Below are 25744 nucleotides of genomic sequence, written 5' to 3' on the forward strand. Positions count from 1 at the left end.
ATTTACTTGTCGGAACCTTTAAAGTTGAGTGAAGTGAGAAACGGTCAGATATGTATGACCCTCGTGAAAATATTCACTCTAACACTAAATTGAAAATGTACTACTCGTTCTGACTATGAATTGTGCGAAATTAATTCGTGAGTAAAGTGTAATCAATTGAATAAATGGAATAAAGGAAAACATCTTTCCTTACTTAGTTTATTGAAATATCTTCAAGACAGACCTCCGATCTCTTATGTAGATCTTGGCCATTCAATCCTCAAATTTGCCGTATACTTACCTGCATTTCACCAACAAAGCATTTTAAATTACATGGAAACGCTGCAGGATTACAACATAATTTCCTAACGTGATTGCCGTAGCAAATGTTCAAATTGTTTAGGTCAACAACCCATCCTTTTGCTTTGTGCAATATTTCTAACCAGCTGATTTTTAAATGATAACTCCTTTTTCTATTAAAAGAAATGTAACGGGAAAACATCAAACGACCGGTGTATTTCATGCTAACCATATATCAACATACTTCTTTGACAAGTTTCATAATTATTCTTTCATTATTTGTGATTTATCTACATTTACACAATTGTATTTCATAATTATCGTGATGTACAGCCTTCATATATCTTGGTTTTATGAACACTACTACACTTGAGTTTAAAGAGTACCAAATCATTCTTTGTACAAGGTATTATAGTTCATATTTATATGATCAAAATAAAGACTCAAGCACAAATATGACGAGTATAATGTCTAAGAAACTGACAATTACAATCGTTACGGGACTTTGATAGCAATTGTATATTACATGGTATACGCTAGGACTACTGCCCCCCCCCCCCCCCAGGACAATATAAATTGCTTCCAGACAATTGTCGTAGGACAACTGCCCCCGGATAAGGCACTCAGTTTATTGAAATAATTGAAATAGTGAACAAAGTTATCGGAAAAATGTCCATGGAGATATATACAAATTTTATTTATTTTTTCTAAGATAAGAAAATGTACATTTTCAAAATCATATTTATCTTAGGTTTTCACATATTTCATTTACTGATAAAGATATAATTAAAGTTTAAAACTGGAAGTTATGGGCTATTCCCCTGAGAAGGTTGAATCTTATTATGGGTGTAGAATTCTCTTTATGCACAATGTGTACTATGATGCACGTATTACACACATGAATTGCACAAATACAATTTCCGTTACAAATAAAACGTTTAATCATATTTTTTAAAAGGAGCGCTTTTTCGAAAGCTCTGTGATGTAAGCTTATAGGAAATATCGCGAGTGGTGTCGGCATCAGCGTGCCTCTATAAAAAAGAAAGAAAAGAAAATGTACAATAGAATATACCCAGTTCAGTGTCCGTTTGATAGAGCGCCAATTATCATAACCCATGGTTCGACTTTATTTGATAATAATGAGTTCATTGTAGCAAAGGGGACCTCCTTACGTGTTATACCTTCACACGTCGTAGAGAACCTGCAACAATTCAGTCATTATCACCAATGCCACAATTAATTGGCAAGCATTACGCCCAGACATGGAAGGAACGATATGCTATTGCGTACACGTGCATATCACAGAGAGAGGTAGACTTTCAGCCAGTGGTAGTTGTCCATACAGTCTTCTTGCGATTACTTTGTGCCTTATTGTGCGGGGACAGTTGTCCGGGGGGGGGGGGGCAGTTATCCTACGGGGATAAATGTCCAGGGGACAGCTGTCCTGATACTATCTTATTCATATATACAGCCAGACATACATACATACATACATACATACATACATACATACGTACGTACGTACGTACACACACACACACACACACACACACACACACATACATACATACATACATACATATACCAACAAACATTTTTGCTCGCTAATGTTAGTGATTCCATACTTTTTGGATGATAAGTTTGTTGTTTACTACTTAAGTTTGTGGCGCTACAGTAAGTGCTTTGCCGTTCTATAGTGGGTAGATATAATCATGTGTGAATAGTCCGATTGGCAATTAGAACCGGGACGATCGTTCGTCTGATTAATCTTTAGGTAGTCGCTGTGTAGAATAATAATGAGGTTAGTTACCGCTAAATCGATCAGAACACCAACAAGCTGGCTAATTTACGATCATTTCACACTCATATTAGATTACTTATTCTGTGATCCCCTGGTAAAACCTACTAAAGGGCTGCTCGTAGTGTTTGCTTCATAGACATAGCCTCAATTTAAATAACGGTATTGCCTAAGGCGAATGCAGTGGTAGGAAACATCTTACATTCTTAATAGATATAACAGTGCACAGCAATAAATGTTTTCATTGCCCATTTGAAAGGTTTCGAATACTTAAAGCCATAGCTACGTTTTAAACAAAAATGCATGTACTCGCCCTGTGGTAATATATATCACTCCAATGGAGATGACTTATCCCAATACTCATGGTACTATTCCATTGCATGGTATGTATCTTGGTTTTGACGCACTTGTAAAAACTCTGACTTTGTATTTGTGGAAGATCGTGTTATTCAAACTCTGTATTTTCAATACAGAACATCTTCTATCAAAGGCGTTAGTAGACAGAGTTTCCACGAGTCTAGATATTTCTGCTGAGAATGTTTTCCTAAATCGTTAACAGTGATACTTCATTTTTCATATTGTTTCGAAAGAAGTGATTATTCATTCTCTGTAGTCTTGAAATAGTTATCAAAATATTTTTGAAGACTTAATACATTAATTTGCATTCGGTGTTTACAGTCGGCATTCCCTTGATAACTTTCTTGGGGCAAACAGCGTTCACAGTCTGCGAATTTCAGACATAATTGATGACTGTAATCCAGGGAGACATTAAAAGAGAACCATCGGTAATAAATATTTTTAAAAAGCATTATCTACTCACCAAAATATAACCCTGCATAGAAGAACAGTTGAAAATTATTCTATTCTCATATCCTTACAGCTGCACTTAGTGCGACTAGACCGTTTTTTAGTCCCTAAGGTGCACCACCCGGAGGGGACTTATACATTGGGTTCCGTCCGTCCGTCCATACATGCATGCGTTCGCCCTCATATCTCTGGCATGCATTAACTGATTTCAACCAATCCTGGCACAAAGGTAACACATTACGTGAGACATATGTATGTCACTTTGTTTTTGTAACTGAGTCAAATATGGCTGAATGGCAGTCATTGTTGTTATAATTCACAACATTCATCATAACATTGGATGTATAAATGCAGTGACTCCATTTAAGTTCCTACACCCATATTATCAAATATAAGCTTTCGTTTAAGACCTTTGACCTTGAAAGTCTTCTTCAAGGTCAAATAACCAACTTTGGGTTATCTTAATAACTTTTTGAATGAAACATTTCAAGTTATGATGATATTATAATCAAGACTTGGGTTTCACTGTGACATATATGCTCATCACTTAATTTCGCAACCTTGACTACCTGTATAGCAATGGCAGCTATATTTGTGTTAAGAAGCACATTTTGGCAGTTATCTCTAAAGGTTTGATACATGTGGACACCATTCAAATGGCTACCCTTATATAATCAATGATGAGCTTTCTGACCCTTACCTTGATAAACATTTTAAAGGTGAATTGGCCAAATATTTTTCTCTCTACTATACATTAACTCAAGAAGTTGAATACCCAAAGACGCCATTTAAATGTCTTTACCCAAAGCTTTTTTTATATCTTAACCTTTGACTTTGATTTCCATAATCAAAGGCGATTAGCAAATTGGTCAATAAATTATACAGTCTTTAATCCAGAGAAACCATTCAAGTTTGCACAATAACTTTGCCATATAACACACCAGTTGGGAATAGGTCTTCGACTGAAGGCTTCTTTTGAAAACGTTTTGTTATGTACCATGCCATACTCGTAATATCGAACACCCTGAACAGTATTTCATCACTTGTGAGTAAACGGTAAATCAAAGCAAATTGTTTTTTTAATCCGCGACCAAAAATGAACACTCTCAAAGGCCACTATGATTACAAACGTTCCTGTACTAGTGATGGATCGCACTACCTATATATAATATTGACCTCTAATTAACAGATACACAGAATCTTTCCATAAGTCATTTACCAATTTCAGTGAATAATATATCTTTGGTTATTTGTATTAAAAAAATCCCAATTGCAGGTAGTGAATACGTTCATCAGTATGGTAAAACATAGAGTAACAATTAGTTCTTGTATAATTACGAGCAAGAGTTCTTATAACTTACGAGTAACGTGTCGCAAATTCAGGTCAACAGGCTTTGAGGCTTTGTCATAATTTAGGATGTGTGTCATACGGGTAGCAAGATCAGGGTGATAAGCAGTAAATAATTATTCAGAGACGCGACATTCACATAAGTATTTATTCCAGATTGAAAACTACAACAATTATAATCTGGTGTTATTTAAGGCAGGTTTTCTTGATGATATTAATGACGCTAAAATAGTTTACTTCCCCTTTCGGTAATGCGGAAAATATAAGGTTCAATATTTACATTGAAATAAAAGAGCTTCCAACTTTTTTATCCAGAAAATTACACATGTATTATTAAAAATCTCAATGTAACTACAATGAGCGTTCATCAAAGGCGCAGAACTCTGCCATGTACCTTATACTTTTGTCAAAATGGAATCTTCAATAAACAACTATTACACAGTGGTACAGTGGCTACATCAAAGAGGCAAAATTTTGTCAAATGGAATTTTCAAAATGCAACTACGACACCGATACAATGGTTAACGATACTAGTGGCACAATGTTGAAATTTATGACCATCATTGCAAAATATGGCGTTACATCAAGTCAGGTATAAAGGGTAAAAGACATAATAGAAACTCTACCAATTAATAATGACAAAGCTACTTAAAACAATCAATATTTGCTTCTGTTACGTCTTCTATCGTGCACTTTAAAGGTGTGATTTGTGCAAGAGCCCTCTTTTATACAAATGTGTAGGTCCCCCCCCCCCATCCCACCCATAAAACATTACAAACTCGAATAAAAGCGAATTTGTGTGACAGTGAAATCGTACGTGATTTCAAAAATGTTGCAAAAGACCACCGAGAGGTTGTCTTTGCCCTCTTCCAGACTTTTGTCACCACAAGTATATATGGTTTCTTTGTACCCCATTTCGAGTGAAGGGTTTCAACCCGTCTCACATACTGAATACAAAGCCTACATTTTATTACTTTATATGATATATCAAACAGCTTCGCTCACCTTAGTAAAGAATGTCATTAGTGATTAATATTTTCAAAAAAAATGTTGTTGACAGATGCACGATAACTATACTAACACTAGCACTAGATGCCATTGTTACAGCTGTCAATTTACTACTACTGCGTTGTCGATGTAGGAGAGATTCGGTTGTACTGTCGATTAAGAGTGTCAAGCCATACTTCTGCAATTCTAATATGATGGACATAATTTGCAACATGACTGTAATCCCTTACACGTACACTGACCTCCATCTTCTCGTTTACATTCATTAGTGAGATTGTCTAGTAGGTGTTTTCCTTTGGAAGACACTGAGTAATCAATTAACATGGAAGTGTTATTTAGGTGCCGACGACCGAGCTCTCATACCCATGATACTGAGAGATCGTGCAAATGAGGATATTGACAATTCATAAATATTTAAAAATCTAATAACCAATTATACAAGTGTGATATTTCACATATCCAATGACTTGGCGATGGATAGTTCCATCATTATGATACATATACAATATATATTCTGCTTGCAGCTATGTTATTCGAAGTTAGACTTTATGACTATTTAATTTGCTTGCATTTTTACAAACATTAGAATCCAATCAATGTAACGCTATTTGAGCATATCATAATACATACATAATAATACATATTCAGAATATACGTCTTTGTTTGAACACATGCTTGCTATTTAATTAACTTAAATACAAATGTCACTTGTTGAGCATGTGAAAGGTAAGGTATAGATTACCCCTATTTTTGTGACACCAATAAATTATTTGTCTACTACGATAATACGTTTTGTGAAGTCAATATATAAGTTGTAAAGCGATTATAGCATTCATGTAAATGTACATTCTAGCTAAACACTAAGCAACAGTAAAACTGAAAAGAATATGGTGTACACTGCTTTCAATTTTGTGAAGATTATTTCTTTGTAGCACATCCACATTGATAGGATTTTTGCCCATTCGTTCTCTGTCGAACAACACAGGGAATCTTTACACTACAGCTAAAGCGGTAAAAAAAAACATTATTTCACAATGTAAGGTCTCATGTACAGGGTTCTGTGCAGTATTCTATAAATAGTTATACGTAGCGCAGTGATATGTGTACGTATTATTTAATTGTGATGTATACTGGTAAAGTCGAAGTGACCTTGGTAAGATAATACTATCTTAGTCTCAGAACATCAATATGTTATACTGAATTTGATAAATATAGTAAAGAGTGAAATTTCTCAAAGGACTCCTTAATCCCTACAATCTAACACTAATATCTCAACTAAAAATACAACTTTATCTCCTACTGTTGATAATTGTGACTTCTTGGAGCTCTCGAGCCCGCTGGCTTCTCACCGGTTACGGAATTCCATTTTCTTTAATCGGATTACATTAAGTAAGTTGCTTTGAAAGGAGATTTCCCTCGGTTACGAACACAATCACTAAAAACGTAGCATTGAGTCAACTTAATCAAGTGACACATATAGGATAGCAACATCCAATTTGTTCCCAATTCAAAGAGATGTGCAGACGATGTCGTCTTTGTATTTAACGAATAATCAGAGTATGCCAGAATGTTTTGATTGCGGTTTCCTGAAGGTGAGTCACTACACTGACAACATTAAGTACAAACAACAGTTTCTTGCTTTTACATAAAATTGTTAATTCCACTCGGCGATCTTCTCATCATTTCCAGATTTTGGAGAAAGGTGATACACAGTGCAAGTAAATAGCTGTCAAACTTGACTATCTTCAGCGTTTGAAAGCATTATACAGTTGTTGGAATTGTCAGCGTAGACACTGGGTAATGCTTGTACATGGGCGATGTGCTATGTCGCAGACTGTACGTTTGTGTGCCATTTCCATCCGAATAACGATCTGAAAACATTCTCTCGTGGTGAAGTATTGGTTTTGATTTCCAACAAAGCCACGGGAAGGCTTCCTTGAAAGCTTGCCTGTACTTTGAACTAGTGACATTGTAGATGATAGGGTTAATGGCAGAATTAACATAGAGTAAGGTTATAAAGAACGCATTTGTCATGTAAAAGGTTTGTACGTATTTTTTGAAATCGGTGTTCCCGGAAATAGGTACAAGTCCCATGTCTATGAGATTGAAGTACATCAAAAAGCCTTGATATGGACCGAAGCTCAGAAAGAAAATAACGGCAGTGATTATTAAAAGGTTAACAACCTGTTTTCTTTCCTTGCGTTGTCGTGTACCTCTGCATGGCACAGCCTCCGCTTGGGTACTGTTTGCAACCTGCCTTCCAATGAATAGATATAGAAACAAGACAATTATCATGGAAGCCACCAGTGGTAGAGTTTGGACGACCATTGACAAGATACGATAGGGACGATCCATTCTATCTTTGAACACGCAGGTAACGCAGAAAAGTACGGATAACAATGTTGCAGCAACCCATGCAACAATTAACAGTTTTCGCGATCTCGACTTGCTACTCAATTTCTTGGAGGTTAGCGGACAACATATGGCGTAGTAACGTTCGATACTGAGAATTGTGATTGAAAACATGCCTACATACTGACAAAGGTAAAGGAGAAGCGTCGTTAAAAAGCAGTTTGCTATTGGGCACAGTTTGGCGCCATAAAGGCCAGCTACTTCAATGGGCACGTTTCCCACCAGGAAAGTTATGTCAGCAAGACACAGATTCATCAAATAATAGTTAGTAACGGTTCTCATCCATCGAACACGAATGGCAACGTACATGAAAGCGACATTCCCAAGTAATCCCACCAACAGGATCGACAACCAAAGTAGTGTCATGGGTATTCTGATTAAGTGATATAACTCTTTTAGGGGATCTTCTTCTGCTGCAAGGGACTCGTTTGCTGACATATTACTATGAGCGTTTTCTTTGATATAGGTGAAGTAAGGCGCAGGTGTCGTCATCGTCACATTGAATATTGTTTCCATGAGTCTTAGTAGTGCTGGCAGTCCTCATATGAATCAGATGATCAACCTAGGACAGACAAAAACAAAGAATAAGTATGATTAGTAGATATATAGATTTGCTTTAGATATATAGATTAAAGCAAAACGTTATAACCGGCTGTACGAGCTTTATTCAAGGGTACGCTTTGTCAAGAGCAGCATTCGAACACTAAGCAGGGTAAAACCATTGCTGTCACTATTCACCATGGTAGGTAACAGATGCACATGGAGAAGGACATGCCATTCAGTCAAAACTAAGAATACATAATATTTCATCAGAGCAATCATTTTCCTTCAATGACGTGACTACGTTCCTCGCTTTCGTATTAACTCAATAGTAGTAACAAAGAATTGTGCGTTGCCATTCCACGACCCTTACCCCAATTCATTATTCCCAACTGAGACCAGCTGAGACCAAACGATCCATCTCAGTGCGAGAGTAAGACAGATGAAGGATATCGGTTTAGACAATGTTATTAGTCTGGCAATCAAATATCACGGACAAGATGTATATCAACAAATAGTATTACTGTAACGAAAGTTGATTATAATAAATGTGTTGATTTCCAGTTTACTATGTACGTATCAGGTTTATTTGACGTTGGGAAGATTTATCAAAATAAAAATGTTTAAATGTTCTCATATCCCATAGGTAATATAGTAAATGACATAATATGACATGAGCTGAGAGTCACAGAATAGACCTCTAATTGCGCATGAAATGGTTGCGTGTAACTGTAACATAAACCTAAATATTGTGTTGAACTTTACACTGGATCTTGATTAACCATACATTGCAAGAACATATACAACAGGCGCAGACAATTACATCGATGTCATGGTGGTTTTTTTGGGTTATATTATCGTATTTTTATACTAGATTATTATTTAATTCGTCATTGTAAAATACTTCCAGGAATATATATTCAACAATTTTCAAATACAACAACGTTGACTCAACTTCGATTACGATCTGATCTTCCGTTGTAAGTCTTGCGAATCTATTAGAATTGATTTCCTAAATCTGTGAACTATAGTTTAATAGCCGAGACATTCGATAAATACGTGTGAGATATTATCGGCTGTATCGATATGTAATTGTAATTGCCGGAAATAGGACTGTTCTTTAAGGCCACAATTACAACTTTAGGGTCTTTATGTGTATAAGAGAAACACAAACTTAAGATGTGTCCTAAATATATTAGTTTGAAACACATGATGGTGAGTATGCCAACTGGGGTCAGCCAGATTTTACACCCAGACACGTTGTAACTTTCAAACCGACATGATTACACTTGCACACTTACACAGTTTCTTCAACCCCCCCCCCCCGTGACATTTTCAATGTTTTCCCGCATTTCGCAAATCAGCTAAGCATTTGTCCTTCAAGCGAGTTTAAGTCCTGTTTCCAGATAAATTGGAAACGTGACAAGCTTAGATGTTAGTTATGTATCCGACGTCCAATAATATATTTCTATTAATATACTGTGATACAATTGGGGCAATATCCTGTTATTAACTAACAATAAAATGATATTAATGACAATATTTTTACAACTAAAATTCCCGTTTAGCTTGAAATAACTAATAAAATTAATTAGAACTGTACTGCGGATTACTATATTTCCTGTCAATTATAAGCTGGCGAAATATTAATATAACATAACATAAATTCGTAAGCTTATGTCAAACATTGCCTATCTGTAACATTTAGAATTGCCAATAGCAATTTAGAAATATCATGATAAAGCATTTACTTTTACAGATATATACATATTTCATGCTGATGTAGTGTTGTCCGCTGAAAGACACTGCCTTGATACAACCTATTTAATTAAACATGGTACAGAAATATATCATGTTTTACACTGATTTCATAAATCCATTATGTAATTGTTGAAACTACGGCATTTGGCATATGTCTACCACAGCTTCATATGAGAAAAAGGCACACATGTAAACATATATTTTCTGATGTCTTTCAAACATGTGCTGTGGTTCTTTCATCCAGATCTTTCATGCATCAATAAAATCAGCGGCATAATGATGATGATGATTATTATTCATTTACGCTAAATGGTACATTATACGCGATTCTGGGACCATCAGTTACAGGCTCTTCGGTTGCGTTTCAGTTATTACATTGCTTAAGCCCTGGCTGACGTAATACGACATCTTATAAGGAAAGAAAGCACAACCGCATATGTACTCACTACTGCAGCTGACAGATACGTTGAAAACCGTTTTTTTTTTACACAGCGTCTCAATATTAAGAGATTAGTATCGTCCTTTACAATATTGACAAAAATGATATTGATCAAAGTGAGGGTTCATGCAGTCGCGACGATGGTGGCTTTGAAAGTGCGTCGAAAAGTGTATGCCCAACGCTATGCGAGGGAATTGTGAAAACCGCACACAATTAGTATAATTGAATATAAAAACAAGCATTCTTTAAACAAACTGAATTATAAAGTAGTTACCTGTCTACGGACGAAACTTATTTAAGAGTCAATCTTACCGTTCAGACTTAGAAAGCAGACGTACCCTTCAAACCTTGAGTCACTCATCAACATACTAAGAGTATAGTACATCGTCAACTAAGGAAGTTACATTTTATATGTATGACGAAATTTCCATAACAGTTGGCTCATGGGAAAGTTGTGATGCGTTATGAAAACGAGGTAATTGCTTTCAGTCCTTCAAGGAGATGTTGGTAGACATTGCTAGCTATTACGCATTTGCTGTAAACTATGAAAATTTGATGACATATATGAATCAAACTCAGATGAGCACCTTTACCGCAGGCCTAATTGTACCCTATCAGTACATAAGAGTACATGCCGGATACTACAAAAACATTATGTCCAACGGCATTCGCCAAACGTATTATAATTTGCTCTCTTTGCTGGAATGGACCATGACTTATAATTCAATATAAATGTGAACATGATAGAAATGAAAGCATAGCTCACGAATCAAATATAATAATGAACTACATACGAAAACGGTGTGACTGCAAGTGCCGTTGCTTTATTATTAAAAGTCAAAATTTGATGCACACTACTCCCCAATAGACAATATTATAAATAAACTTTGTATTTCTTTATATCATTATGCTTTACTTTACTTAATCTAAAGTTAGTTTGTGGCATTGGATATACTCAAAATACCTGCCCGAACCAATATCTATAGTGTATAATGTTCATGATGTATACTTGAATAGAACACCCGCCAGCTCTTGCAAGAACTAACACATTCAAACATTCGTGGCACCACGTATACATTTTTAGTCAATCTGCCGAATTGCAGGCCGATTTTAAATATTGACCAATGGAGTGCCATTGCAACATTGACAGTATGTATGTAACACATGCGTACCCATATTTAAAGCAAAGTATTCCTTTTGATGTGTGACGAACTATAAAACGAGCTGTTTGTTTAATTTCCGTTAAAAGCCTTTTTATCTCGAGATTTACCCTAGACTGAAGATGCCATTGGCGCCATGAGTGACGAAGTATTGGGGACATAAACATGACGACGGTTATTATTTAAAGGTTACACGTGATGAAGAATATACGCATTGATTTACAGCGGGTGGTCACTTGTAATGCTCAGTGATACAGAATATATGTCCTTAAAAGATAGAGTATATTCCTATTTATTGTACAAAACAATGTGTATTTTTAACTTATGTTCAAGAACAGTTATGGCAATATATTAATGTGAAATGAGACAGACAGACAGACAGACAGACAGACAGACAGACAGACACAGGGACCGACAGAGACAGGCAGAGAGAGACACAGAGAGACAGAAACACACAAAGAGGGAAAGAGAGACACACAGAGACAGAGACAGAGACAGAATTACAGTTTACTTTCTGACTAAATAATCACTTTTAAAATTTCCATCTGAAGAAGATCGCGATTAGCTTCTTTCCTTTCTCTTCACGCACAAACACTGACCACATACCCGTTCATATTTCCTGATGGTTGACATGCCTTGTGGCATTTCAATATCAAGGAACGCCGACTCAATAACAGCCACAGTTTCAGTATTTCAATATATGGTTACCTTGACAACAGTTGGTAAAAGAAGTTTACCCTTCGTTATTATGTGTTTTGTCGATATAGCAAATATATTTTTGTACACGTGCTGTGAATCGTACTTTTCGTGTCTATCTATCTCCAGGATTAAAATTTATACTCAAAGTACGTGTAGATATTAGCTTTCGAAATGCAGGCATAGAAATACCGCATTTTCAATAGTATCTCTAACATTGTAATCTCGTTTTCGTCTCACACTAACGTAAGTGGGAAAATGTCCTGGCCTGCTAATATGCATTTTTCATGAATTGATTATTATGTAAATCTTTGGTTGGTTCACTTTTGTAAAGTACCAATACATGTATATACATTTAAACGGCTAAGTGTTAAACTAAGGCAAGACATTGTACGTTTGGTCCACTGAACAAATAATGTTATTTATCGAGCTAATATTCTTTGCCTATATGTCGTCGTATAGGAATCCGGTCATTTGTCATGTTTGGTGGTATTTATAACTTTCAAATGGCAAGTGACACCCAGGAAAATTTATTAGCGATCTCTGACCATTCTATGCATCATTCTGCTATCTAGTGATTTCCACGAGATTAGTTTGGACAATATTTGCACAATATTTTTACGAGAACGATTTCTCCGTTGTGCCATGAAATAGATTTTACGCTGCAATAATAATTTCATATAATTGGGGTACAAGGTTATATTGTTGGCGCTCGTAAATTTTCGATATCGATGGTTACATGACTAGCAGGCCCACTAATCCGAACTGAAGATATCTGAAAAAATAGTTATTATGATAATTAAACGAACTCTGTACACGAATGTCTTTGGCGTCACTGTGCCACTGATTGTTCATTAAAAGTGTGATTGTAATGTGGTGACAGCGCAATAAATAAATTAATTATCAAGCAAGCAAGCAATCAATCAATCAATCAATAATTTGGTGTAATCAATTCATTGAAAAGACATCACCCCTAACGGTAACATCAATAGCTTACAAATACGTATCAGCCAAACCCATTAAAACTGTAAAGGCAAACAACTCGATGCAATGGGGAAAACGCGCGCATATGTAAGTCGGACTCTGCTGACAATGCCTATGATATATATCAGCCTAGAAGATGGCGATTTGAATACTATTTATACAATGAGAAATTTATCTCTGACAAGGAAGGGTATCTATGATATTGTTTGAAGTTAAAGTGTAGACAATTATAGAAGATATTGGAAATGATGTTCATATGTATGTATGTATGTATATATATATATATATATATATATATATATATATATATATATCTGTCTATCTATCTATCTATCTATGTATCTATCCATCTACCCATATTTCCATCCATCCATCCCTAGACGAAATGTAATCTCAACATTAATTTCTCATAGGTTAATGTGAAAGTGAAGAGTAGCATGCGACAACAACTTCATTTGACCAGAAATAGGTCTTTTAGGTATTCGAAAGTTGTCTCAACAAGGTGCGACAAGTATTGATTAATGTGGTTAAACTTGTTACCATACTGGCTTGTATATTGTTTGGATATTGTAGCTCATTAATTAATAAGTACTTCCAATATAATAGTTGACCTGTGTTCTTCATATGTTAAAGACGTGTTTTGAATTGATAGATGATTTACATAAATCATGAATTTTGCACCACGACTGTATATTCTATACCACACACGAACATATTTTGCATGTTTTATTAATGTAGAGCATTTCAACATTATGTGACATTGTCCTTACCATTCGGACCTGAAATATATACAGCTGCTCTTATATTGCATATGCATTATGCCATGTTATATACAATGGCAATATATCACCATATCCTGTACATACTATTTTGACTGTTCAAGATTTGATCTTTCAAAATAGACATTACTTGATGGAATCCGGAATGATATTATGTATTGGTATACAATGCATGGTCAATTTTTCTCAAAGGACATTACTTTGTGATGTAGATTATGTACGAACTACAACTATTCTTCAAGGAATGGATTCATCGTACGAGTGCTCTACTTTAATTGGAGTCTGATTCATATAAGAATCCCCTTCCCTTGGAGTTCCCAACCTAACCACAGTTGCACCATAAATATGGTTTAGAAGTAACTGCACATTCATACACCTTAATACTGTGTAATTATAGTATGTTGATGTCTGCCTTACCTAGAGTCATACTAACAACTCGGAATATGTCTTGAGAAAGCAGATTTAAACTGAATGCTTTTCGTAAGGGCAGAGACGTTACATTTTCGTTCCTACACACAATGATTGTTGGAATTCAACATAATATATCTGAAGCTTCACTCTTCATGTATAGCCTAATTAATTAGTGAAAATCATTAATTATACAAGTGACTTATTAAAACTAAAAGCTACAGCAACAAGCTTTTCAAGACGTTTGTGTTTTGTTATGTTTGAAGTATGTCCCAAATTATATTGAATTTTAAGCTTAATTACTGAAACTCATTTATTATGCAATTCTCTTATTACAACTGGAAACTACATTATTGAGTTTTATAGGACACATGTACTTTGACATCATCAATGCATGTACCAAATTATATTGTGTTTGAAGATTGATCCTTGAAGTGCGCATTCGTAAGTCGTAGTCTACTTACTGAAAATGATTCGTCATTAAAACTACAAGCTATATTGTATCAAACTTGAAATGACACATACACTTTGTTATCATCAATGTATGCATCAAATTATATTGAACTTTAAGAGTGCATTCTTTAGATATAGCCTAATTACCGACAACCATTAATTATGTCTATATTAGACATCAATATTCATGGATGTTTACCAAACGTACTCAGTTCTTGCCAGTACACAGAACACGTGCACCAAATTTCGTTTGATTTGAGCCAGCCGTTTTTGAGAAAATGGTGATACAGAGACAGACAGACAGACAGACAGACAGACAGACAGACAGACAGATGCACACACACGCGCGCGCACCTTTCATCCTCAATATATAACCTTCCTTAGGGAAGGTAATAAGGACGACCTGATCTGACTAGTCATATTTACCATCATGCTAAGGCTGTGAACCTGTACACTACGAAAAGGTTTCCTATGGGATATTTCCCTACTCAGCAGGATGGCGATCATGGCTTTCTATTTTGAATAACTGACGCAACACCTGTATAATGGTAATATGTATTGGTACCATCCTGGAGTTAATTACGCATTTCCATGGAGTTGTGTACCCATTAAAATCATCGTGAATATAGATCGTCGTAGACAAAACGTTTTTATCCCATGATGTTACCCACACTCATATCATTGTAAAACACTGAATATAAAAACATACTTACATCTTTAAACCTGAACGAGAGAATATAGTTTTTATACTCTGTAGCCTTCTTGATGTTTTACAAATATAATTTTATACCCTAAGCCCAACACAGTAAATCCGTATACACATGTATGTTGCTAACGACGATTAAGCAAAGATGATTTGGGTTATGGCATGTGGCACTGTTGAATTTCCCGAGAACTCTTCGATCTAAAAGGTCAGCCTGAACGCCTAACAAGTCAGAGAATTCAATTTGAAAGTTCTTACTGATGAGCACCAGAGTCATCTTATAAGCAGAGCACAAAAGAAACCGATAATTAAACCTAATTGAGCAACAGAAGAAAGAGCGCTCAATTAGTATGCTTTACGACACACAATGTGCAGAGTCTTCACAAGCTTCGACATTTCTTTTCAGTTGTCTATTACTACGGAACTTCTCTTTTGAGGAGTACCGCAACATTAAGTGTCAATTCGCCGCCGTCGTTCATTCAACTTGGTTCTTGTGCATTTGGAGTTCAAAGCGTAGAATACCTGCTCGTTTAATGTGTATCTTCTTTAGCACTAAATGAAGTGTATGTGTAGGAAATATATCATTTTAGGGTAGCATGCATACCTTCAAGCAAAAATGTAAAATGTAATGCTGTTGTACATTATTTCGACACTGCTGGTACATTAACATCTTTTCTGTATTCGTTGCGTACACATTATGTCAAAGTAACTCATCGATTTGTTTTGAGTGAACGCATCCAAACCCTCTTTCGATGATTTACTTGGTAACAGGAGAAAGCGTGGTTGTATTGTTTTGAAAATGATTCGAACAACTAAGATGCCAAGTGACAAGCCAGGAAAAAGTGGCTCCCAGATGTAGATTAACTATTCTTTTAATCATACATTGACGTATAATTTTAAGGAAGATGACATCTCCAATCTACCCACTGAGAGAGATTTCATCCTGACTTGCCTAACAGTATGCCCACGTGTAATTGAGAGGATAGTGTTATTTAGACTCGAGTCGATGTACTCTTTGTTACATTGATGAAACTATATTTCACAAGGACACAATGAAAATGATGTCTATTGGATAACTGGCAGTGAAATGTTACAAAGTAGTGGAATGCTGATGTTTCCAAAACGGTAGTTCGAAACAAGATTATAACTTGAAGTATGCTTTGCTATGCACATAATTAACTGTAGCCGTACAACGATACTTTGTATAAAAGTGTGACAATGTGATATCATTTCCATTAGCTATTGTACAAAATGAAAACGTTTGTGTGTATTTATATCTCTAATAACTAAGAATCATTTCATGATATAGTAAACATTTTATTATTGACGATAATAATAATTTAATCAATATACATTTTACTTCACGATTTACGTCAAGTAAATAAGTTTATAGGGGACAGGGCTGATGAAAGTTAATAGCACAATACAGCAGAGGAGGTAGGTATCTTTCGAAATACCATGTAGTATTCAACGTGTACATGGTCGTTATTTCCCATTACACAGCTTTTGAATATCAAATGTATCATTACAACACTAAATACAAACAATGTAACCCTCTAGGATCTTTCATTCGGTATTCAAAATCTTTTGGGGAATATTACAGAATGGCAGTACGAGACTCGCAGCATGAATACAACTATTGCAATTAAGATAATGGATAAGGACCATATGGTCGTCAGTTTCACGTGGTTCACAATGATTGATATTTTACACTCATGCTCTACAATTAAAATGTCGTAAGCTGATGATTGCCGCAGGCAACAACGGCGACCTAGTCACCATTTCGTCTTTTAGAAATTCATAAAAGGTCTTAATGACATTTCGAGAATAATATTGCTTCAGGAAACGAACTAATGATAACATTCTTTCTTAGCTTTCAAGTTATACCTCATTATATTCAAAGTAAAGGATGTAGTGCGCAGGGAAGGAAACATGCATCAAACATGGCTCCAATTCAGTACAGTCATGTAATTAATTGCAAAAAGTTTCGTAACATGTTTTTAGGTTTCTGGTGACCAAATCGTCTTGCTGTTCTCAAAGATATATCTTATTACACACTGGTTGTATATATATACATCATAAATCAGCCAACGACCATTACGAATATTTAAAGTTTCTAATAAAAATGGATCACACAACTCGAAGGCTGTCAGTGAATGAAAAATATTCATCTTACTTTCGTAGAAGTTAGTCGAGCCGGTTTAAGTATTCACTTGTTTCCTCTCGATCACTAACGTAGACAAATTTAAACTATAATATTGATTGTGGCAGGATATTGCCATGACCTGATGCTTTGAAAGGGACTTCGTGAGAAATTTAACAATAAGCTTTTCTCCTCATAAACGCATTAAATACTCACCAATTGGTAGGCCTAGGTCATTCTTCAAAGACAGCCGATTCTCAATTAGATTCAAAAGATTCAAATTTCATTTTGATATAACGTCTAAATTTTACATTAATCAAGTAGATGCTGTTATAGTAGTTCTATTTCGGTAAATATGAGATACAACTATTAAGAGTAAAATGGTAATGTTTGGACATTATGATGTTTCTCAGAAGATGACCTCTTTTAAGTTCTATGTGTGCATCTTTTTCTCTAGTGATTAGATAAGTCGCTAAGCTGCGATAATTGCAATACGTTAACGATGATATATCGAGTCTACGAGTCTTAACCAGAAGCTTATCGATGCTTTTGTGCAATTATTCAAATGTTTTAGAAAGCATTAATTCGCTGTCACCTTTTAATACTAATATAAAAATGGCTGATAGCCAAAAACGATCGAGGATTAGAAGCTGTAGGGAAATGAGGACTATGAAAGAGCTGATCACAATAGTATAAAAGCATATCATGAATACAACGACCATGACGCTTAACTAATGGATGTGTTAGTATGCTTACTTAGTTACTATTCCAGCATGTAATGTGAGTGATACTTCAAACCTTATGACCGTAAAAATCTTCGAGTAGCCAACTTTTATTCCACTCATTACTCAACTTACGTCAACACAGTTCTAAGCTTAGATGCTTCAGCATGAATTCGTATATGTGTACAAGCAAAGACAGCCATGGATCTTGACAGGGCGAATAATGCATGTCCTATCTGCCGATCTATTGTTCAGTATTGTGAAGAGCCCTTTACTTGTTGATATCATCGGCATTCACAACCCTTTGTTATTACTACTAGTTAAAAGGCACATTCGCATATTTCATAGTGAGTTGGCACGCACAAACTCACTGAACTCTTTCAATTATCAAGTCATATACTACCGTATAGAAGATGCCTTTTAAACCATTACTTCAGTCATTTATTATGCAATTGATGTGTCCTGATCTTCATTTCAATTAAGTCTCAATAAAACATAGAAAGCAGTCGGAAATTAGACACAAGTAATATCCTCATTTTCAATGCATACTGCAAGCACAAACCAACCGTGATACTAACCAATATTCAACCGCCTCATTACCCATATCTATCAGAACGCTATTAAACATCGGCTGATATCTAAAATTAGGGTGCTGTTGGCATCGAAGGTATTCGCTGGCAACAATCATATGTTACAATGTTCATTAACGATCACTCGTTCATGTAGACAAACAAAGGAATGTCCAAGTTGTAAATCACCTTACTACATGTAATAAAGGTGCAATGGCCTAGCTCGGTACTCAATATTAACTAATTATAATATAATTAACTAAGTATATCATACATTGTGAAAAACTATTTTAATCGTCTTTTAGTCTCATAAGTTTTGAAATCAATGGAACTGGTAAATGATATCTAAATAATGCTTCTGTTGTGATGGTGGTTTTGTATACCATTCACATCATGTTGATGTTTTTCATTGAGCGTTACATCCGAAGTACGAACACAAATTACAAACTAAAACCATGTGCAATTTACCCATGGAGCAATCGTTCAAATTAGTACTGACAAGTAAACTTAAAAACTGAGCTAGAGCACGCCTTCTTCATTTCTTTTTCAATCGTAACCGTAAGATTAAAGGGCAGTATGATTAGACAGCTTTTTTCTCTGATACTGATAGGTATAAACTTATGCTCAATTAATTCGGGAATTCTCTCAGAAAAATTCATGGTCAATTATACAATCATAGGTCGGTAATGAACAGAATACTCCCGTACACACTTCAATAGTTTCTACTTGTGGAAACCTTTCAAGTCAAGGCCACATATTAGTCCCTTAATTATCAGAAAGCCTACCCTGATGATATTGGTTCTATGTACTAAACTTCCAAAGTCATGGTACAGATTGCAATTTGAAGGTCAAATTTCGGTGTCTTACATGAACGTTTATCCCTATAAGTATAGATACAACCATGGTATTACCATTGCCCGTGTGTACTATTCCAATCTACATTGATCTTCTACATCACAAACAAACTACATACACTCATGTCCAAGGAAGCCAGAAAATACTACCAGCAATGTGTATATACAACTCACCCTGTACTAATTCTTACCTTCCGCAAGAGGTTTTATTTTAGGGGTGGAGTGCCTGTCTGTCTGACTGTCTGTCTGTCTGTCTGTGGTATCGTTTTCTCAAAAACGACTGTCAATTCAAACGCAATTCGATGCACATATATTTTAGGCTAATGGCTAAAACATTGTAGGTTTTCGTAAACATTACATGAATATTAATGAGTAATTTAGATATTTCATTTCTTCAGTAATTAGGCTTAATCTTAAGAATTCAATCTCCAAACACAATATAATTTTGTACATGCATTGATTATGTCAAAGTACATGTGTCCTATAAAACTCAATAATGTAGTTTCTAGTTGTAATGAGAGATTTGCATAATAAACGAGTTTCAGTAATTAGGCTTAAAATTCAATATAAAAGTATACATTCATCATATCAGGTTGCACATGTCTCCTAAAGCTTATTGATGTACCAGTTGATGTTAATGAGTCATTTTCATACTTAATAATTTTCAGTCATGAGGCGATGTCTTTAAAATGCACACTTCAAATATAATGTAGTACATACTTCAAACATAACTAATTGCAAGTGTCCAGAGAAAGCTTGTTGATGTTGATTTTAGTTTCATTTACGTAATTAATGATTTTCAGTAATTAGGCTTTATCTTAAAAATACACGCTTCAAATTAAGTATAATTTGTTACATTCATCACCTATAACAATGCACACATTGTTCTTAAATGCTTTACAATGTAACTGTTAGTTTTAATGTTTCATTTGCATAATTATCAATATTCAGTGATTAGGCAATATCTTAAGCATACACACAGTTTATACATATTTCTTAGAGTTTAGTACACCTATTTGCCATTTAATAAGGGGTATATCATATATGATAGCTCAAGCTAAGAATTTGTGCATTCCAACAATTATACTGTGTGTAGGAACGAAAATTTAATGACTTTGTCCTTACCGTAGGCATTCAGTTTAAATATAGTTATGATATTTTCGTACATCCACAAATTATCCTGTTTCTGACAGTATAAATGAAACGCTAAGTACACAATATTGTTCACCAATATAGGTAACAAGGAGTGGGGTATGAGAAAAGCAATAAATGAAATGAAACCATGAGTGGAGTAAACTGGTCAAAACCCCATGTTATTTAATTTTAGTTCCACTTAGTGTTTCATTTGTGTTAGTTATTATTATTATTAAAATTATTATTATTATTAATATTATTATTATTATTATTATTATTATTATTATTATTATTATTATTATTATTATTATTATTATTATTATTATATTATTATTATTATTATTGCTATTATTATTATTATTATTCTTATTATTCTTATTATAATTATTATTATTATTATTATTATTATTATTATTATACCATTATTATTATTATTATTATTATTATACCATTATATTTGAATGTTCAAAGTGTCAAGGGAGGGGGACAAAGCGTGCTTTTGAGTGGAAATAGAATATACTATAGATCGACCAGAGAATCTGAAATTGAATTTATTATTCCGGTGAATGACTTCGATCTGTACGGTCTTGTGTGATGCCAGACTCATTTTTGTTGTTGCTGGACGTCATCTTACTTTATATACACGATCGATGGCAGCGTCTATAATTCGACGGAACAAAGATTTACTTGACAGGCTTACACTGTCGCTCTTGGGCAATGACTTCGTGTTAACATCGGACAGTTCCGGAAATTTCTTTCTTTTTCACCAACTGGTGAAGACAGATCTGCGTTGTGCACAGACACCATTTGTGCTCTGCATCCATTCAACTGTACGGATACGCATTGTTGAAGATGACACTGATCGATCATCAAATATCAGTACTAGTATGCTATTTTCATTTAGGGTCATTTGAAAGGATAAATCTGCCAGACCACAATATTTTTTGAGCATATTATTGTGTTTTGACCAGTCGGATCTCAAGATTATCACCATCATCATACTTACATAATATACTACATTTAATGACATCCGTCCTGATTTCTAAATGACCCAAGAATTTGAAAAGTGTAACCAAAGCATTTGAAAAAGCAGATTATTTTTTCCTTAATTATGAACAAAGTGTATTTCCTCTCCTCTCTGTTATATATGTCTGTCTGTCTGTCTGTCTGTCTGTCTGTCTGTCTGTCTGTCTCTCTCTCTCTCTCTCTCACTCTCTCTCATATTAAGTTATAGCAATTCTGGATTAAGTTAAGTCGATCGTTTCAAACAACAGTCAGTGCTAACTGTGTAGAAAATCATAACAGTTACTTTATGGTCTCCCATCAAGCTAGCTAATCACTACTTCATGACAATCTTTATTACAGTAAAATCTCGTAAATAGCAGTAGTTTAAGTATACAAGTGAGTGTACAAAAGAAGTAGTTTCAAAACGCGACGGTCGAGTAGAGGAGTCCAATATTAAATTCTCAAATATACAACATTAAGTTTTATTAATATAAAAAAGGAATGATTTCCTTTTGAAGTTGTCACGAATGTTTACCACTTTATATAAAAGGGTTTTTAGATCCAAGATACATGCATTCCTTTTACGTATGCTACACACGGAGAACAAATACGTCATTAGACTGAAGGTTTGCCCAGTATGTTTTGTTTCTCTTCCCACAACTAGGTACACACACTCAATATAAGTGTACATTGTCAGCGCCAAGAATATTGATCATTGCATTTCCCAGTGGTGTTTCGTGTAAACGTTCATTTAACTCATTTTACCCTTACTTAAAATATTCTTGTTAACAGGTAGTAAGCTTTGTAAATAGAAGTGACTGACGTCATGGCCCTTTACCTAGAGTGCTTTCTACTTAGATACACTGAAAACAAGTATTTGACTTTTTGCAAATATTCCTGGTTGAGGAGACTTGCCGTTATTTCCAAAATGAAATCAAGACCCCGCTTTGCTTGCATCACCTGATTGTATGTGTGGCCATCATGGCGCATCGATGAAATACTGTCAATAAAACCCCAACAGCGTATGTGTGGATAAAACTAAGCTATTATAAATGTCATGTCATTGTATTTGGCCCTTTTTCCAATATGTATGTATGTATGTATGTATGTATGTATGTATGTATGTATGTATGTATGTATGTATGTATATATGTCTGTATATATGTATGTGTTTTTGTTTTGCTTTGTCTTTGCCTTTGCCTTTGCATGTGAAATGTATATGTACGTGTATTTCCTGTTATCTACAAAATATGATAAATAGTATATCGTCATAAAATCATAAAATGTTGTAAAGAGGATTATATATCACTTAAAATGGTATAATTATTTTGCTCCTGAACAAGGTGAACTATTGCAATCTATGAAAAGGGTAATGGCATATTATGAAATGTATTTAAGTATATTTTCATATAGTTTTTCCAACAAAACTACTTTTTGACATTTGTGTCAGCAATATCATGTCTCACGGTTTCATATCCATACGCTTTGTCTTCGTTATTCAAACCGTAGCTAGCCTTTGGCAGATTTACGATCGACCACAGCATAAAATGAATTATATTCGACACTCGTTTGAATAGTATTAATTCAAGGCGCTGACTTTTCACTTAGACGCCAAACACTCAGAATTATATTGTTTATCTAAACTTCCTTTACTGGTAATGATGATGATAGAAATACCATGTTATTTATTTAGTAACACGCTCTCGCGGTAATATTTACTTCCTATAAAATTAATTGACATAAAACTACTTATGTATCGCTTATGAAAAGTACAATCCGGTTTTTTTTGTATACGCAATAAAGTAAGAGATTTACCTGCATACAATGTACAGTATATTTTAACTATTAAGGCCTGTAATGTCAGCCACTAATATTTTGATCTCGTCGATAATTGAATACAAAGTCAAAGAACGTTTCTATTCAAGTACACATTGTGCGAAATCGCCAACCTGGTAGGCGAATTAATTGCGTGACAGCTAGCTTTTTGATATACCTTGAGCAGCATAGTTCCATTTACAAAAATCATCTGTAAGCGGTTTACACTTATAATCGCTTGCAGTACTCCGCTGTTGTTCTTTTATTTACTTATTTATTTAGACATACAACGACGAGCAAGTATTCACAAAAGATGTATAACAGCTGAGTAGGCCTTTATGGGACATTGAAGTTAAATATGTGACATCCGTTAAGGTTTTTGCACATATAAGAAAAAACACCACGGGCTTTCTGGTGATCAGCAGATTTGAAGACTACTTTTTGCCGATGAATTATAATATGGCGGGTACTATAAGATCCGTTTGATGCAGTTTTTAAACGAACGTCATACCAAACAGTCCGTCTTGTATGATGATGCAACATTTGTCATGATATGTCTTAATATGAAAGGCTGCAAAATAGGCGACAAATGCAATTGTAATTACATATAAAGAGAGAAGTTGAGACATTCCTATTTTACCGTGAGTGCAACGTAAAATACAGTTAAATTGAAACACATTTTAATGCTTGGTGTCTCAAATGTAATGTAACACACGATGACAGAATTGATATTATGGAAAATAGTAATCTTGCAGGACACTGAAGGCCTGGACTAAAGGCTATGCAAAACACCTTTCAAGTCTACGGACTTATACACTGATGATTGTATTAGGGACTTTGTCAAAATCGACGCTGCGGTAGCTTTCATCTCCGTTTCACAGTTATGCTTTCAGTAAAAGTGTACCTTGTGGGAGGGTATGAGTAGTAATCGACATACTACTCTGCATATTAAGTTAAGTCAAAGTGTAAGGTTGGCTGCTTTATGTGCAATGATAGGATTAAAGCCTTCTATAAAATATTCTAGCCTCAACAGCTTGGAGGTTATTACATTTTGGTTTTAATGGCCATACTGTGGTCACCTGTGAAAATGTCTAGTCGGTTATACTCCAAGAAATAGGCCTTTTAAATATTCAAGGAGAAGACGCTGTTCATCCGTCTGTGTGTCTCACTGATGGGTGAGGGGGGGGGGGTAACGCACGTCCATCTTTATACTCCCTTTCAATGTAATGTTGCAGAAGAGGGGCGATGGGTATGATATACGACAAACTGTATTAAGCATATTTTGATTCCTACATGTTGAGATCTGATTCGAATTGAACGTCAGTTTTCACATTACTTCGCTTCGAACAAGATCCAAATTCAAAACAGTCACGATGTGATCCAGCCAATACTGTTCTCAAACAATACGTTTGCTGCAACAATTTTACAGTTTGATTCGTGTCAGGAATTTTGAATTTCATGAATTTCATTCCAGAAACGTACATGCGCTGCAGGACAGTGTCCGCCTTTTTAGGTTATATGTGTTAATGATTTTTGTGATTTTTGTTGCGATTAGCGGCGACGAAAACAGACATGACTGTCACACTCCTTTTTTTATCGAGTTTGTTATTAACAATTGATTGGACACCAACAGATCTGTTAAATTATGGATTCATTAAATTAAAATTAATTAGATAATTATCATTTCAGATTTTAAAAAATATAAAGTGTTCGTGTACACCAACATGGATATGTGATTGGATATTTCACATCAGTTTACTTTTCATCACTATGTGAAATTTTGATTTTGGAAAGAATGTCATTAACCTAAAAAAAGAACTGTCTGGCTGCTTAGCAAACAACACCTCAGAAATTCACGAACGTTTCCTCTTTGCAACGGACTATATTTTACCTGGGTTTACCCATTTCTTTGTTCTGTATTTCATTT

At 34.9% G+C, this 25744-nt stretch overlaps 2 protein-coding genes across 2 annotated transcripts in view; one reads left to right on the forward strand and one right to left on the reverse strand.

The window, feature by feature from the left end:
• Positions 1–25744, forward strand: part of LOC144433094 (ER degradation-enhancing alpha-mannosidase-like protein 1) — a 387086-nt gene that overhangs the window by 240005 nt on the left and 121337 nt on the right. The gene's annotated exons all lie outside the window — the stretch shown is intronic.
• LOC144442567 (neuromedin-U receptor 2-like) lies at positions 7002–8144 on the reverse strand. The gene has a single exon (XM_078131950.1). It carries the CDS (start codon positions 8142–8144, stop codon positions 7002–7004), a length of 1143 nt encoding a protein of 380 aa, XP_077988076.1.

This window comes from Glandiceps talaboti, chromosome 1 (assembly GCF_964340395.1).
Source record: "Glandiceps talaboti chromosome 1, keGlaTala1.1, whole genome shotgun sequence".
Taxonomy (NCBI): Eukaryota; Metazoa; Hemichordata; class Enteropneusta; family Spengelidae; genus Glandiceps; species Glandiceps talaboti.